Below are 17,515 nucleotides of genomic sequence, written 5' to 3' on the forward strand. Positions count from 1 at the left end.
GCTACATATTTTGCTCACAGCACCTACGTAAAAGATTTACACTCTAAAAGCTATAAAGCCCTAACAACTTGACGGAAAGTTAGAATGCGGAGAACCAAGCCTGCGTATCCGAAGAAGCTGTATCGCTCTGGCCAGTTCGAATTCTTGTGTTGGAACGAGAATCGCCGTCAGAATTTAAAAGGCAAGAGGAGGAAATGTGATGGTTTCAGTATATCTCTTCAGAATGGCGAGATGGTTCCTTCAAGAAAACCACTGTAGATTACTTCCCTATAGTTGTTTAACGTAGCTATTAGTATACTCAAGTTGATGGCTTCCTCGTACTTTTTCCTGTTTATCTTGTGTAAAGTTGACGCAAATACACTAGCTTCACAAAAAAAGAAGGAAAAAAAACCAGAAGATCTTGAACGACTAGAGATAGGACGTTCATATTCACAGGACTTGTACATTAATATGGCCTGCGGCAATGATTAGCATTTTAGTCAGCTTGGTTCAGCATGCGTCCTGTTGCCTATTAGGCACAGGGCCCACCATGGGCCTGATAACTTTTTCCATGTGTGATGGCATCGACGCGTATAAGGCAGGAATGGCGTACTGTGTCGTACAGCCGTCCATTCTGCATTCACCTGGTTCCAAAGTTCACCTGTGGCGGTTGGCATTGAATCAGAGCGCTGCAGCCATCGTTTCCCCAAATTCCACACATTTTCGATTGGTGACAAATCTGGTGACCTGGCGGGTTAGGGCAAAAGGCTGACACCCTGTGACACCAAGGAGGCACGTGTTCGTGCAGCAACATGTGGTCGTGCATTGTCTTGCTGAAAAATGGCGTCTGGGGTGCTGTGCAGAAAGGGTATGGCTACGGGTCGCTGGATCACATTGATCACAGTGCCCTGGAAACACATCAACTGTGATCTGTGATTGTACCAAATAGCACCCTACATAATGAGGCCTTGAACTGATGCGGTACGTCTGGTGCGAATGCGGTCACTTTGGTGTCGCTCCCCTGTCTGCGGCGAAACAAAATGCGGGCATCATTTTCATACAAACAGAACTTGGATTCGTCTGAAAACACTGACTGATGCCATCCTCCACCCAGTGATGTCGTTCCATACACCATTGCCGTCTAGCATGTTTCCGAACATTCGTCAAAGGTAGGCGGAGAAGTGGACGACGCGCACGTAATCCATGCCATAATGAAAGGCGACTACCACCCCTGATAGTGTACGATGTGTTTTCATTGTTGTGTTCTGTTTCTTCTGAACATGACTGTACATTGAAATACCTTGACTTACTATTTATGAGTACGGAAAACCGACAGTATACGTGCCAGCAAGACCTCGGAACAAATGGTAAGACAGCTCCAAACAACCGGCCCAGAACAATTTCTATGGCCTATCCAACAAGTCGGATCTAGATTTGAGCCTCGACAGGATGTGATTAAAGTCTGCATAAAACATGAAGCATGTTGTCCTATGACTTAAAGCATGAAGCATGTTGTCCTATGATATCCACAATTGCCAAAGCTCTAAATACGGCAGTAATCATGTTAGATACGTCAACTTCATTTAACTTTCATGTATGTGTCGGTGATGCCGCTGCCAGCCAATCCGACACACGGCAGTGAACTACTGTAGTCATTAAGAGTTGTTTAGTATTTTCCGTATAGAGCATACACTTGAAAGCAGATATTAGATGAATTAGCCTACCGTGAGTTTATAATTGGGTAAAGCAAAAGCATACAACTGAGTCCGTAAGGAGTCACGAATGACTTGATTAATACTGTACGACGCGTTGAAGGTTTTAACTCTCATCTGCAGATACTTCTGGACTGTAGTTGTCGTACAGATTCAGTATTTATAATTTAACTTAAACTACAATTTTGACTCTATTTATAATTAGACTCAGGTATCCATTTATATTTCGTAATATTTAGCGCATCCTACGTCAACAGCGCAATGAAATCCCCCACGTAAACACTATCGTACCATACTGATGAAATAATTTGTAACTCGTTTCCGTGTGTCAGGTCCTTTTTATTCTCCGATTGCACATTTTCTACATTCATAGATTTCAACATAAACGCTGAGTTATCTCCAGGTTCCGTTATCAATAAATTAAACATCTGCACTAGCATTATTTTATTTCGCATTTCTAAATTTGTGACATTTATTCCAGCACAGTGCCGATCTGATAGCAACATATCAAGATGTTGGAGTATTTCCAAGGAGTCGTTTATTTTTTACCGTCTCAGGGTCTGCCAACGTTGAAGGGAAAGCAGACGCGATACTTCCCGCATTTGACAAGTATGTAGAAGAGGATTTAACGCGTACACCCACACAAGGAAGCATTTCTTCTTTCTATTGGGACTTTCAGGAGAAATGAGGAAAACTTAAATCTCTGTGGATGCTGCGCACTTCGAAGCGACGTTCTCCGAAATACTACGTTGGCGCCTCGAATATACGTCAGTCGTATATTCCACTGCTGAAAATAGAAGAAAAATGATATCTGAGAAGTTCCGATTTCAAAACATCCATTCTTAGAAACTTTAGTACGAAAGGTTACGACGCATCTGACATTGGCTCGTGGGTGGAACGATGTGATTTATGCTACATGCAAGGTCAAGATCGCTGCAAGCTTGAATGACAATAGGTGTTCGAAGAAACTGCGAGAACCGTCCGAGCAGCGTACAATGTGCAGGCCGTCACTGTCCATAACCAACCATACATCACACTGCACGTCGTGTCTGGCCTTGAATGAAAGAAGCGGCAGCATGAGCACGACTAAAGAAAATAGGAACGCAACAGGAAGTGCGCGTTTCCACTCACTTATTTGCTATGCAATATTACTGTTTGTAATAGGTTTTACGAAGACAGATATTGTGAGCTATACAGGGAAAACTGGCAACTTAAAAATAACTGACTGACCAATACGGTGCGGTGTCCATATCTTCTGTAGGCACACGGGGCAAATTATCTTCTCATTATCGCAGCTGAGTAACTCAAAGAATTCACGGAGAAGCCTGCGACTTAATAATAATAATACTTTGAGGTTCGCCGATGACATTGTAATCCTGTCAGAGATAGCAATGGGCCTGGAATGGACAGTGTCTTGAAAGAAGGATATAAGCTGAACATCAACAAAAGCAAAACGGGGATAATGGAATGTAGTCGAGTTAACTCGGGTGATGCTGAGGGAATTAGATTAGGAAATGAGACACTTAAAGTAGTAAATGAGTTTTGCTATTTGGGGAGCAAAAATCTAATGATGGTCGAAGTAGAGACGATATAAAATGTACACTGGCAATGGCAAGGAAAGCGTTTCTGAAGAAGAGAAATTTGTTAACATCGAGTATAGATTTAAGTGTAAGGAAATCATTTATGAAAGTATTTTTTGTGGAGTGTGGCCATGCATGGAAGTGAAACGTGGACGATAAACAGTTTGGACAAGAAGAGAATAGAAGCTTTCGAAATGTGGTGCTACAGGAGAATTCTGAATATTACATGGGTAGATCACATAACTAATGAGGAGGTATTGAATAGAATTAGGGAGAAGAGAAATTTGTGGCACACCTTGACTAGAAGAAGGGATCGGTTGGTAGGACATGTTCTGAGGCACAAGGGATCACCAATTTAGTAATGGAGGGCAGCGTGGAGGGTAAAAATTTTAGAGGGAGACAAAGAGATGAATACACTAAGCAGATTCAGAAGTATGTAGGTTGCGGTAGGTACTGGGAGATGAAGGATCTTGCACAGGATAGAGTAGCATGGAGAGCTGCATCAAACCAGTCTCTGGACTGAAGACCAGAACAACAGCAACAGAATGGATTATATAAGGCCAGAGAATCAAAATCCTTGGTACAGGAGTATATAAGGCCAGAGAATCAATTCCTTGGTACATTTTGGACTAGAAAATGTACTGGACTTTAGTTGTTAATAATTCAAAATTGTGCTGCTCAAACACCCGAACCAAAGGAGGTACCTCAGTGAATAAGTTGCTGGAGTCACATTCTAAAACTAAAACTTAACTCCGCCCGAACAGTCCATGAAGGGCCAACGGTACCGTCCGGCCGCCGTGTTATCCTCAGCACACAGACGTCATTTGATGCGGATTTGGAAGGCCATTTGGTTAGGACACCGCTTTCCCTGTTGTATGTCAGTTCAGGAGACCGGAGCCGCTATTTTTCGATCAAGTAGAGTCTCAGTTCGCCTCACAAGGGCCGAGTGCACCCCGCCTGCCAACAGCGCTCGGCAGACCGGATGGTCACCCAGCGGACAGCGCTTAAACTTCGGTGATCTGACGGGAACCGGCGCTACCATTCCAGCAAGGCCGATGGCTGTACTTACATTCGGTCGACCTAATTCGGGTTTATCGCGAAACGCTTAAATCGCTTACAGAAAATGCCAGATTGGCTCTGCTGAAAAGGATACCAGCCCATCTTGATGTAGGATTTAAGTCATATCCGCAAATTCCGTTGTGCCAATGTTGGAATTGTTTCTCTGTGAAGATTAAAACTGATTTCTTGCCAGGTACTTTATGTGGACGGGACGTAGAACCGTAAGTAAGTAACGTACCACGGGCGTCACTATAATCATCAGGCAAACTCAGCAAGACTTCCACTTATCAGCCAAAACACGATCACGGACCTCCGCGAGACTGAATAGCTCCCTGTCGCGTTGTGGACACGTGATAAGCGAGCAGAGACGAATGGGTAACCATACTAGTGACGATATTTTGCCGATGACCTGATGTTATGGGGAAATTGCGAGAAGGAAGTGCAAGAGCAGTTAGATGCATGGGAGGCAACGGCAGCACAATATGGAATGCATTTCTCTGCAAAGAAAAGTGAAATAATCGTCACAACAAGGAAGAAGAATAGGCCAAATGTGGACATAACTTGTGGAGGGGAAAAACTACAAGTGGCACAGAACTTCAAGTACCTGGGAAGCGTGATTGAAAGTAAGGGGGGAAACGCAATGGAAATAAATGAAAGGTGCAGAAAAGCAGGGCAGTTCTACAAATGCATTAGGGGGCTTATTTGGAGCAAGGAGGTGCCACAGAAATCCAAGAGAATTATATACCGAACCTACTTTGTCCCCATATTGCCATACGGAAGTGAGACATGGGTAATGCACAAAAGCGACAAAAGTAGAATACAGGCTAGTGAAATGAAGTTCCAGAGGAGCAGGTTGGGTGTAACAAGACGAGACAGATTGCGAAATGTGTATGTGAGGGAAAGACTAAAGGAGGAACCAGTACAGGACAGGATAGAAAAATCAAGACTGCAGTGGTATGGACACATGAAGAGAATGGATGAGGGAAGAATTCCAAAGAGGATGTTTGATCTGCAACTGGAGGGGAAGAGGCCCAGAGGAAGACCAAGAGATAGATGGGTGAAGGGAGTGAAGGAATGTGTGATGAGAAGAGGAGAGAACTGGACGAAGGTGGAAGAGGGAGAATGGTGGAAAGACAGAACACCATGGAGAGGCTTGTGTTCCCGACAGACCCAGCCAGTGGCTGGAAACTGTCCAAGATGATGATGATGACTAGTGACGATACGGGCCGCAAGAAAATTGGGAAATCCATTAACATAACTGACCTTGACAAAGGATAGATCGTTATGGCTAGGTGCCGGGGAACAAGCATCTTGGAAACGTCGAAGCTGGTTACCTGTTCGAGTGAGCCGCTACTGAACATAGTTGAAGATCGGCGAAACCATGATACGCGACAAGGTATTAGACATCCACGCACCATCACAGGAAGTGGATGTCGGATGCTTTTCCGCTCTGGAAAGCAGGATAGGTGAACATTTGTGACTGATATGAAGACACAGTTCAACAGTGCTGGTGCTGGCACAAGTTCTGGATCGCGCCGACCCTACGAGCTCCAATGTTGACCGAACGACATAGACAATTATGGCTGCAGTGAGCACGGGATGATCGAGACTGGAGCACGGATAAACGGAAACGTGTCGCATGGCTGGATGAATCTCCAGGTCCGACTGTCGTCACGTCCAGGTACGCCGTCATCGAGACGAACCGCTGCTCGAATCAAATACTGCGCCACAGACGCAGGTCGGTGAGTGCAGTACTTTGATACGACAACATTCGCTCTCGCCTCCATGGGACCTGCGGTAGTAATCGATAGCACAACGATAGCTGTTGCCTACGTGAACATTACCGCAGGCCGGCCGGGGTGGCCGAGCGGTTCTAGGCGCTACAGTCTGGAACCGCGCGACCGCTACTGTCGCAAGTTCGAATCCTGCCTCGGGCATGGATGTGTGTGATGTCCTTAGGTTAGTTAGGTTTAAGTAGTTCTAAGTTCTAGGGCACTGATGACCTCAGAAGTTAAGTCCCATAGTGCTCAGAGCCATTTGAACCATTACTGCAGACTACTTGCATTCTGTGATACTTGATGTCTTCCTCGACCCGGATGGCGTCTTCCAGAAAATAATTATCGTGTCACAAGGCCAGAACCGTTCTACAGCGGTTTAAGGAGCATGATAGTGAGTTCAGGTTGATGTACTGGCTACCTACCGATTGTGACTGACTTGAACCGAGTGGAATATATCTAGAACACTACACGCCAACTCCACGCCCACAGACTACCAGTCCGTAATTTACAGGAATTACGCGACCTGGTACCGCATACTTCCGTGAACCTACCAAATACTTCTCGAATCCCTGCCACGCAGTCACAGTTGTATTGCGTTCCAAATGTGGACCAACACGCTATGAAGGAGATGCTTATAATGTTTCAAGCCTGCCCCGTTACTCGGTGCGTATTGAATTAGCTAAATGCCCCATTTTTCTGCTCACAAAAACGACTCATACATTTGCAGGAAACCTGGGAACACTCTAAAAATGATACTTTTCAGTGCACCGTAAACAAGAAATGCTATACTTAAGTGCAGACTCTAAGCTAGTGCATACTGCTGATGTAAATCTTCAGCGCCGGCCGCGGTGGTCTCGCGGTTCTAGGCGCGCAGTCCGGAACCGTGCGACTGCTACGGTCGCAGGTTCGAATCCTGCCTCGGGCATGGATGTGTGTGATGTCTTTAGGTTAGTTAGGTTTAAGTAGTTCTAAGTTCTAGGGGACTGATAACCACAGCAGTTGAGTCCCATAGTGCTCAGAGCCATTTGAACCATTTTTTTTAAATCTTCAGCGTTGGCGGAAAAAAATGCAAATGACCGTAACTGCGCACATTATTCACTCGACTAAATGTGAAGGCCAGTCGAAATAAAGTGCGGCAAGTGGACGTACATTTTACTTTATATTTCTTGCTTTACATGTTGTAAACTTAATTACTCCCGTAAATAGCAGCGGTGTTTCATTTTCTTTTTAACCTTCATTTCCTACTCTTGTAGGTATGGACCGCCCGAAACGTTCTGGGCATGTCTTCGTGTTCTAGAAGGAGAGCAAGGGGCGTTCCCAATCCAGAGTATTTGGGTGTGGATTCAGAGTTCCGGCATTTGTCTTACGACCAAGAGAAGCCACCCGAAAGCCTTGATCGCTGTTGTTGGGACATCCCAAGTCAAAAACACGCTTGTCCGCCTTGTAAAGCAGGATACGTGGACATCTGTGGCAGATACGTGCATGTAGCTGTTTGTATACGTTCTCGAGTGTGAGGCTGACGAATTGTATTACAAGTAGGGACGTTTATCTGACCGATGAATCAATTTCATTTCTTATTTCTACTGTAATCCGCAGTCAAGGCTTATTCTTGGCGGTGCGATCCATTTCAGGGCACAAATCTGTACAGCCATATCCTAAGCAGCTGGGAGTTAGGCAGAGAACTTCCCCGCTGAGAATATTTGGAAGGGTCTTTCCAAACACGGTCGAAACTAAGTGATTGGAATTTTTTAACCGTGTTTCCCGACTAGTGTGGGCCAAAGAAGCAGATTACCGCCTGATACATGTATACGTGTCTAAAGGGGTGAAGTCAGGGAGCAGTTCGACATGTATGGCAGTGTACCTCGAACCACTAGATTTGTATGCGGCTGAAAATGTAAGTAAATATACGAGGATTCATTTGTGAGTTTCCGATTCATCGACATAACAATAAACGCCATAAAAAAGCCAACAGGAAAGGCACTTCGTTAATTTCTCGATGGTGAAGGGCAGACAGAGGAACATTTCACTATAACGATGAACAATCGCAGCTTCTCTCACCTTTTACTTAGGAAATAAATTAGTACAACGCGTTCGGAGGCACTCTGCTGACAGCTGCGTACGCAGAGTAGCACTTGCTATCGTATATATCTACGAAAGAAAACAAAAGTTAAATATCTAATTAAATCTTCACTTCTTCCTTCAACGTGACTCATGATCTAAAAACTGTGTTCGAATTTAGTGATATGCCCAGGTGATAAAATAAGCCCATGTTGACAATAGAGGATGGCAAAGCGTCGGTGAAACGAAGGTGACAATTCGTTTGGTTAACACCACACGGTAGAACTTCTATGGCATATTAACGATAATATAAAGTATAGCCACGGACGTATTCTTACGGAGTATGGCAACTTGGTGGTTTCTTTGCCTGTATTTTGCTTGGCTGCGAAGAAAGTGGGCTAGAGGAGGGGAGGAGGATTAATGGGCCTATTATCACGGAGAAAACAATACATGAAAAAGTAGTTAGCTTAGAAATGTTGGGTGTCTCGGCTCGATTTTTCTAATGCCGTGGGACTTGCTGGCCTCGTTCCATTTGTTTGGTGCCGTCCTTCTGCTTCTGTTGACATCCTAAAAGGCATCAAGGATATCCGGATTCATGTTTGCGAGGTGCCAAAACAAAACCTTTTGTGTGTGTGTGTGTGTGTGTGTGTGTGTGTGTGTGTGTGTGTGTGTGTCTGACGTGCTCCTTACGGCAGGCACTTTTTTGGAACGATGCTCTGGAGCAAGGAAAATCCGGTGTTGTTTACTGAATAATGAAAGGCTCTTCACTGAGTAATTGAAATTACCAGTACAACGCACAGTGTCACTATAATAGCTTCATGCATAGGGACGTCACGTTGCAGCACACGAGCTGCAAGCCCCAAAGCATAGGATAAGACTCTTCTGGAGATATCATACTTTCGATTAAAAGTGAAATTTTGCGATTTTGGGTAATCCAGAGCCGTAGAATCTGGCGTTTCATATGTAAAATGCAGCGATGAAAAGAGAAGCGAAAGAAAAATAACGTTAAGGTGAGGAGATGGCTGTTACCTATCTTATGTGAAAAAAAGCGACCATACAAATGTGTGAAGAGCCAGTTTCAAAGAGAATAAAGAAACGATCTATTATTTTCATTAAATTCTTCATTTGTGTGGCCATATTGTCCGTAATTGCTTTATAATTCTTGAGGGTGTTTTTGTTCTGTCGTTGCAACGACAAAAATGCGTGTTTTTTTTTCTCACCAGACGCGTTTCTCTTTATTGAGGTAAAGCATCATCACTGGTCTGTAACTGAGTAATATAGATTTTGATTTGTTGAGGGATCGAAAAACAGTTCGTTAACAATATATTGGTTTGTACTTACGGTGATTTTCGCTTGCTTTCTCGCTTACATCGGGAAATGCCGTCTGCTAGCACATCGTTGATGTTTTTCTGCCGCGCGGGATTAGCCGAGCGGTCTAGGGCGCTGCAGTCATGGACTGTGCGGCTGGTCCCGGCGGAGGTTCGAGTCCTCCCTCGGGCATGGGTGTGTGCGTTTGTCCTTATGATACTTTAGGTTAAGTAGTGTGTAAGCTTAGGGACTGATGACCTTAGTAGTTAAGTCCCATAAGATTTCACACACATTTGAACATTTTTTAAAAATGTTTTTCTTCTTTGGTCACTGATTCTCCATTGTAAGCGAGACAACAACCGAAAATCAACATACTATTAACTAATTGTTTTTCGATCCAAAAGCAAATCAAAATGTAAATAACTTTTATTACAGACCTCTGATGATGCTTTACCTCAATAAAGCGAAACGGGTCTGGTGGAACAAAAAACAAAAAAATTAAAAATAAAAATTAACAACACGCATTTTTGTAATTGCAACGACAGAACAAAACTACCCTCAAGAAAATATGTACTATCGATTCGTTCTCGTCTAACAAATTTTGTTGTTCGATCTCTTTCATCCAAAATTTACTCTCATCCGAAAACCAAACACAAACATATATTCATCATTTGGATTTCCAGCTCCTTATGTTGACCGTGTTTGCAGTTAAAATTGTAGGATGTGGGGTCCGCCAGTTATGCAAAACACCGTTTTTCCCAAGTACCCAAAAATGTTTCAGCACCACTGTGCCATCATCAGTGGGTTTCCGTTTTATTTATTCTTTACACTTGGTGTTGTACAAAATACATGTTACATTTACGTGTGCATCACGGCACCTCACCATGATGCGCGGAATAAAAGGGCTTGCCGCACGAAAACATGACAAGCTACCTGTAGTAAATAATACACAAGTGATCCGGAAAATTCATGCACATCTAGTGTAAAGAACAAATAAAACGGAAACCCACTGATGATGGCACAGTGGTGCTGAAACATCTTTGGGTTCTGAGAAAAAAGGTGTTTTGCATAACTGGCGGGCCTCACATCCTACAAATTCAAACACAAACAGTTTGCGCAACAAGCTTTCAGTAAAAGTTCTCGCGCGGTATCGGCAACTGGACGACGCTACGGACGTTGAAGATAATACGCATATATGAACTGCCGGTGAAGTTCCTTCAGAAGATACTAAAACACGTATCTCATGTTGTTGTTGTGGTCTTCAGTCCAGAGACTGGTTTGATGCAGCTCTCCATGCTACTCCATCCTGTGCAAGCTTCATCTCCCAGTACCTACTGCAACCTACATCCTTCTGAATCTGTTTAGTGTATTCATCTCTTGGTCTCCCTCTACGACTTTTACCCTCCACGCTCCCCTCCAATACTAAATTGGTGATCCCTTGATGCCTCATAATATGCCCTACCAACCGATCCCTTCTTCTAGTCAAGTTGTGCCACAAATTTCTCTTCTCCCTAATTCTATTCAATACCTCCTCATTAGTAATGTTATCTACCCATCTAATCTTCAGCATTCTTCTGTAGCACAATATTTCGAAAGCTTCTATTCTCTTCTTGTCTAAACTATTTATCGTCCACGTTTCACTTCCATACATGGCCACACTCCATACAAATACTTTCAGAAACGACTTCCTGACACTTAAATCTATACTCGATGTTAACAAATTTCTCTTCTTCTCAAACGCTTTCCTTGCCAGTCTACATTTTATATCGTCTCTACTTCGACCATCATCAGTTATTTTGCTCCCCAAAGATCAAAACTCATTTACTACTTTAAGCCTCTCGTTTCCTAATTTAATTCCTGCAGCATCACCCGATTTAACTCGAATACGTATCTCGTAGTACGCCGAAATGTGGTGTACTGATACCTGGATTCTCTTCGACAGCATGTGGAATGCTATCTTCCAAATGGGCGTACGGGTAAATTATCCACCTCTACCCACCGTTTGTGGTGTTCCTTCCCACGGTTGTAAACAGGAGCCCTGATACGCCCTGTGTGTCAAAATGCGTAAGAGATATTGCTCGTAAGTCAAGTCCGGCAGCGCTACAGGTTTCACACTGGAAAGTCTGCCGACTGATATGTCTCTGAGAGCTAACTTTGTTGTGTTATTGCCTGACTTCAGAGCCACAAAAGAGAAATTTCCTTGATGTAATCAAAGGTGTTGGAGGAGACTGAGAGGAGAGATACTGGTGGCGCAGTTGGAGACAGACGTGGTGGGGCACTCACTTGTGATGAGGACGGCGAACATGATGAGGAAGCCGGCCGCCGTGGCGAAGTACTGGCGGATGCCCTTGGCCTCCCGCTGGAGGATCTCGAAGAAGACGACGTAGAGCAGCGTGCCGCACGCCAGGCCCTGCAGCGTCGCCGTCGCCGCCGACGAGCCCACGCTGGAGCCCTCCTCCGTCTGCAACAGACACATCCCGTGGTCGAGACACGTCGTTCACCCACCACAAACAAAAGTAAAATGGTGTGGCACTGCTCTCTGGAGGGCTCCAAGTGATAAGCGCAGCCGCACTAACGTGAAAAGTTTTCACTCTACATCTACATCTGCATTTATATTCCGCAAGCCACCCAACGGTGTGTGGCGGAGGGCAATTTACGTGTCACTGTCATTACCTCCGTTTCCTGTTCCAGTCGCGTGTGGTTCGCGGGAAGAACGGCTGCCGGAAAGCCTCTGTGCGCGCTCGAATCTCTCTAAATTTACATTCGTGATCTCCTCGGGAGGTATAAGTAGGGGGAAGCAATATACTCGATACCTCATCCAGAAACGCACCCTCTCGAAACCTGTACAGCAAGCTACACCGCGATGCAGAGCGCCCCTCTTGCAGAGTCTGCCACTTGAGTTTGCTAAACATCTCCGTAACGCTATCACGGTTACCAAATAACCCTGTGACGAAACGCGCCGCTCTTCTTTGGATCTTCTCTATCTCCTCCGTCAACCCGATCTGGTACGGATCCCACAATGATGAGCAATACTCAAGTATAGGTCGAACGAGTGTTTTGTAAGCCACCTCCTTTGTTGATGGACTACATTTTCTAAGCACTCTCCCAATGAATCTCAACCTGGTACCCGCCTTACCAACAATTAATTTTATATGATCATTCCACTTCAAACCGTTCCGCACGCATACTCCCAGATATTTTACAGAAGTAACTGCTACCAGTGTTTGTTCCGCTATCATATAATCATACAATAAAGGATCCTTCTTTCTATGTATTTGCAATACATTACATTTGTCTATGTTAAGGGTCAGTTGCCACTCCCTGCACCAAGTGCCTATCCGCTGCAGATCTTCCTGCATTTCGCTGCAATTTTCTAATGCTGCAACTTCTCTGTATACTACAGCATCATCCGCGAAAAGCCGCATGGAACTTCCGACACTATCTACTAGGTCATTTACATATATTGTGAAAAGCAATGGTTCCATAACACTCCCCTGTGGCACGCCAGAGATTACTTTAACGTCTGTAGACGTCTCTCCATTGATAACAACATGCTGTGTTCTGTTTGCTAAAAACTCTTCAATCCAGTCACACAGCTGGTCTGATATTCCGTAGGCTCTTACTTAGTTTATCAGGCGACAGTGCGGAACTGTATCGAACGCCTTCCGGAAGTCAAGGAAAATGGCACCTACCTGGGAGCCTGTATTTAATATTTTCTGGGTCTCATGAACAAATAAAGCTAGTTGGGTCTCACACGATCGCTGTTCCCGGAATCTATGTCGATTCCAACAGAGTAGATTCTGGGTTTCCAGAAATGACATGATGCGCGAGCAAAAAACATGTTCTAAAATTCTACAACAGATCGATGTCAGAGATATAGGCCTATAGTTTTGCGCATCTGCTCGACGACCCTTCTTGAAAACTGGAACTACCTGTGCTCTTTTCCAACCTTCCGTTCCTCTAGAGACCTGCGGTACACGGCTGTTGGAAGGGGGACAAGTTCTTTCGCGTACCCTGTGTGGAATCGAATTGGTATCCCGTCAGGTCCAGTGGATTTTCCTCTGTTGAGTGATTTCAGTTGCTTTTCTATTCCTTGGACACTTATTTCTGTGTCAGCCATGTCTCTGTGCCGCATACACAAGAACCGCAATCCGCAGCACGACGCACCAAACAAACATATCTGTGTCTAACGAAGAACAGCCAGAAAAATCATCTAGAGGAAATTCAGCGTCATATAAACTGAAATATTATCTGGAGACATTTACACAGCAAAGTTCTATCGAAGTTCTGTCATATGATACATGATCGTGAACGAAAAAAATACCAACAAACAAAACATCATAAAACATTCACTTCAGCACTACTTTCACACGTGAAACATGTGGTCTCTTTGATACGCTTACTCCCGGGTTCACCTGCGGAACCACATCTGGGATCTGGTCTTACATCCCAAGGAGACTTGCGAGTACAAATCGCACAACAGCAGATTGCACTGACGTAAGGGAATGATAAGGCCGCAAAAGCTGCGATACACACAATCAGAAAGCAACGCGGCAATGTAAATGGTCGAGCACACGCTACTTACAAAATTCACAGTCGAACAGCCGTTTTCAATGGTTAATTATTACTCATATATGCAACTATGACGTTCCTAAAGAACCATGCTGAATTATTTGGCTGTTAGCTGAACACAATGATCACATCATCTGAGTGAAGAAGAGGAAGGGAAAAAAAGGATAAAGACTGAAATGTTCCAAAGTGTACAGATTTTATTCACATGATATAAGATAACCCAGACACACCACAAGGATATATTTGTATTATACTTCCAAACTTTAATGTTTTCTTGTATTATCACTATGCACAATAGTTTCTAAAGTTATTAACACTAAATTTCCTTTAAAAAAACGCCGTCCGATACCTAACGTAAAGTTGTGTAGATCACAGCATTCTGCTAGAAAACGCTTAAGTTCTATGAAATTAATGTTACTGGGAACAACTGATTTTTGTATTATTCTTTCGTCCTGAGTGGGATACAGCCACCTCTGTCTCAGTCTTCCAGGTATTTTCTCGGACTTAACAGGATAGGATTACATTTATTCAAAAATTCCATAGCTCTTTTTAAATCAGTGTTTGATTTTGATGAATGAGAATTAATGGGTAATGGTTGATAATATTTGAATGAATGTTGTAAGAAATCCGTTTGATGGTTAGCATACAGCTTACACAAGGTGCGCCTGAGAAGTTCAGTGCATGCTCTCAGAAAATGAAGGAAACAAAGAGTTACGAACAATACACTTGTACTGGCGTTCTGAGTAACCACCATTAGCTGCTACACACTTCTGACATCGGCTGTGAAGCTGGTGGGGACCGTCAGAAAACGCTTCTTGTGGAATCACTCGAAGCACCGTCGTCACAGGCTGTTGGCTATCTTTACAGGAAATGAGACCTGGTGTTACCAATACATCCGGAAACCAAGCGACAGTCAGTGGCATGTTGTTCATCGTCTTCCCCACCTCCCAAAAAAATTCGCCTGACAAAATTCAAGATTAAGAAGATGTTGATAGGCTTTTTCGATAGCAACGGCTCGATCCGCCATGAATTTCTACCTCCGGGTGGAGGGGGGAGGGAGGCGGGGGGGGGGGGGAGAAGGGGGGAGGCAATACACATGCCAGGACAGTCGCTTGGTCATCGGATCGTACATGTAGCACCAGATATCGTCTCCTGTAATGATGCGGATATCCAACAACGCATGACCACGGTGATTCGAGCGATTCCCCGAGAACATTTTGCTAACACTTTCCAACAGCTTTACAACCGCAGCTCATGGTGATTACTTTGAAGGCCAGTACAGGCATTTTGTTTGTAACTCTTGTTTACTTTATTTTCTGATTCTATATACCAAACTTTCCTGATATCTCTTACTTTTACACTGTCACATTCAAGTAATGGGTAAGGGATGGTGGGTTAAGGTGACCACTCTAAGGTAAATTGAATTTCCACCACACCATGGCTATCGGTAGAAAGTCGTCGTTTGCATATTCTGAATTTACATATCATAAGGTATAACTCTAAATATTTGCAAGTACAAAAATACATAGTGAACAGAATGAACATTTCGTAGGCGCCAGTCTTCCGAAACTAATAGGGTAAAGCGGCCAGTCCAGTCATACATACTCGGAAATTGGACATCAATCCCCTTTCAGCTGAAGTAATGCCATATTGGCTGGGCGTCTTCCTTTAAGTGGAAACACATTGGTGTTCTTGACATTCTTGTTCTTGTTCTTTATTGAACACGCTTCATAAGTTTCCCGCAATCTTTTTTACCACCTACAGCATCTCTACTTTTCCTAGAGCTCTTCTTCTCAGCGTATGTAATACCTGAAATTGCTTTCCTGCTGTAGAAGAACGCATCTAATTATTCTTTAGCGACTCAGTCGCATTTTCCATCGCAACGCGGTCACATTTATTGCTTCGGTTTCTGGACATATTTTCTACGCACCATGATGCTCTAGTATCTCAAAGAATACCAAGTAGCTAAATCAGACCGTTTTCAATCATATTTTTGTATTACGGGAAATATAAGAGAACAGAGGTGGTTTTGTAGTTTTAAATAACATTAATTTATTAATCCAAAATCGTCACAAAGGGATGCAACGATGGGTGGTAGTTTTGAATGTAATAGGATTTAGAAATCGGTCTGTAGTATTATGTGTGATGCATTGAAGTAACAAACTCTCAGTGGGGTAAAGAGATTGAAAAAAAAAAAATTTGCAAAAAATGCCTGACTCGGCCACTTTTCCCAACGAGTAGCGTGGCCATTTTTTCCCGATAGGATGCCATGTCAGCCATTAATGGTTCATAGATGAAACTATCAAACCGAAAGAAACAACAAGGAACCACATTTTCACACCAAAAACAGTGTTTACACACTCATATTGCAAACAAGTGTTGCTCTAAGTTTAAATGAGGTAACAACAATGGCTAGCCTGAAAATTTTTACTTGAAAATAACGGAACAAGTTTCCTCTGTGAAACTCACTGACAACGATACTGGTGTATACAAGAACTGATGTGATCCCTTCTGGGCAGGCAGCAACGCTGTTTAGGGCAAAACATAGGCAGTGGCCACTTCCGCCCCCTCGCAGCCTCTGACCACTTACCCCACCTTCCCCGTTTCATAGTGTGGTTGGTGAAGATGGTTAGGGAACGTTCAATTAATACGTCTTATGCTGACGATTATTCGCATTAAATGTGTGGAACCAAGACTTCGAGAGAACGTTCATCTCTGAAAGGCTGGAATTTCCGTAGCGTTATTCTCCATCTACATCCACACTCCGCAATCCACCTGACGGTGTGTGGCGGAGGGTACTTTGAGTACCTCTATCGGTTCTCCCTTCTATTCCAGTCTCGTATTGTTCGTGGAAAAAAAGATTGTCGGTATGCCTCTGTGTGGGCTCTAATCTCTCTGATTTTATCCTCATGGTCTCTTCGCGAGATATACGTAGGAGGGAGCAATATACCGCTTGACTCCTCGGTGAAGGTATGTTCTCGAAACTTCAACAAAAGCCCGTACCGAGCTACTGAGCGTCTCTCCTGCAGAGTCTTCCACTGAAGTTTATCTATCATTTCCGTAACGCTTTCGCGATTACTAAATGATCCTGTAACGAAGCGCGCCGCTCTCCGTTGGATCTTCTCTATCTCTTCTATCAACCCTATCTGGTACGGATCCCAAGCTGGTGAGCAATATTCAAGCAGTGGACGAACAAGTGTACTGTAACCTACTTCCTTTGTTTTCGGATTGCATTTCCTTAGGATTCTTCCAATAAATCTCAGTCTGGCATCTGCTTTACCGACGATCAACTTTATATGATCATTCCATTTTAAATCACACCTAATGCCTACTCCCAGATAATTTATGGAATTAACTGCTTCCATTTGCTGACCTGCTATCATGTAATGAACAACGAGAGGGACTCCCGCATCATTTCTCACGAATATTATCTGTATTAGTTGGAACAGGGCCGAAATTTCGAACGAAT

The 17,515-nt window shown here is 43.8% G+C and overlaps 1 protein-coding gene across 2 annotated transcripts in view; it reads right to left on the reverse strand.

The window, feature by feature from the left end:
* Positions 1-17,515, reverse strand: part of LOC126242436 (uncharacterized) — a 140,351-nt gene that overhangs the window by 39,121 nt on the left and 83,715 nt on the right. For both annotated transcript variants that reach the window (XM_049948088.1, XM_049948087.1), the window contains one exon: positions 11,758-11,935. In XM_049948088.1, coding sequence (XP_049804045.1) covers positions 11,758-11,935 — 178 coding nt within the window. The remainder of the gene's footprint in view (positions 1-11,757; positions 11,936-17,515) is intronic.

Source organism: Schistocerca nitens, chromosome 1 (assembly GCF_023898315.1).
Source record: "Schistocerca nitens isolate TAMUIC-IGC-003100 chromosome 1, iqSchNite1.1, whole genome shotgun sequence".
In the NCBI taxonomy this organism is placed as follows: domain Eukaryota; kingdom Metazoa; phylum Arthropoda; class Insecta; order Orthoptera; family Acrididae; genus Schistocerca; species Schistocerca nitens.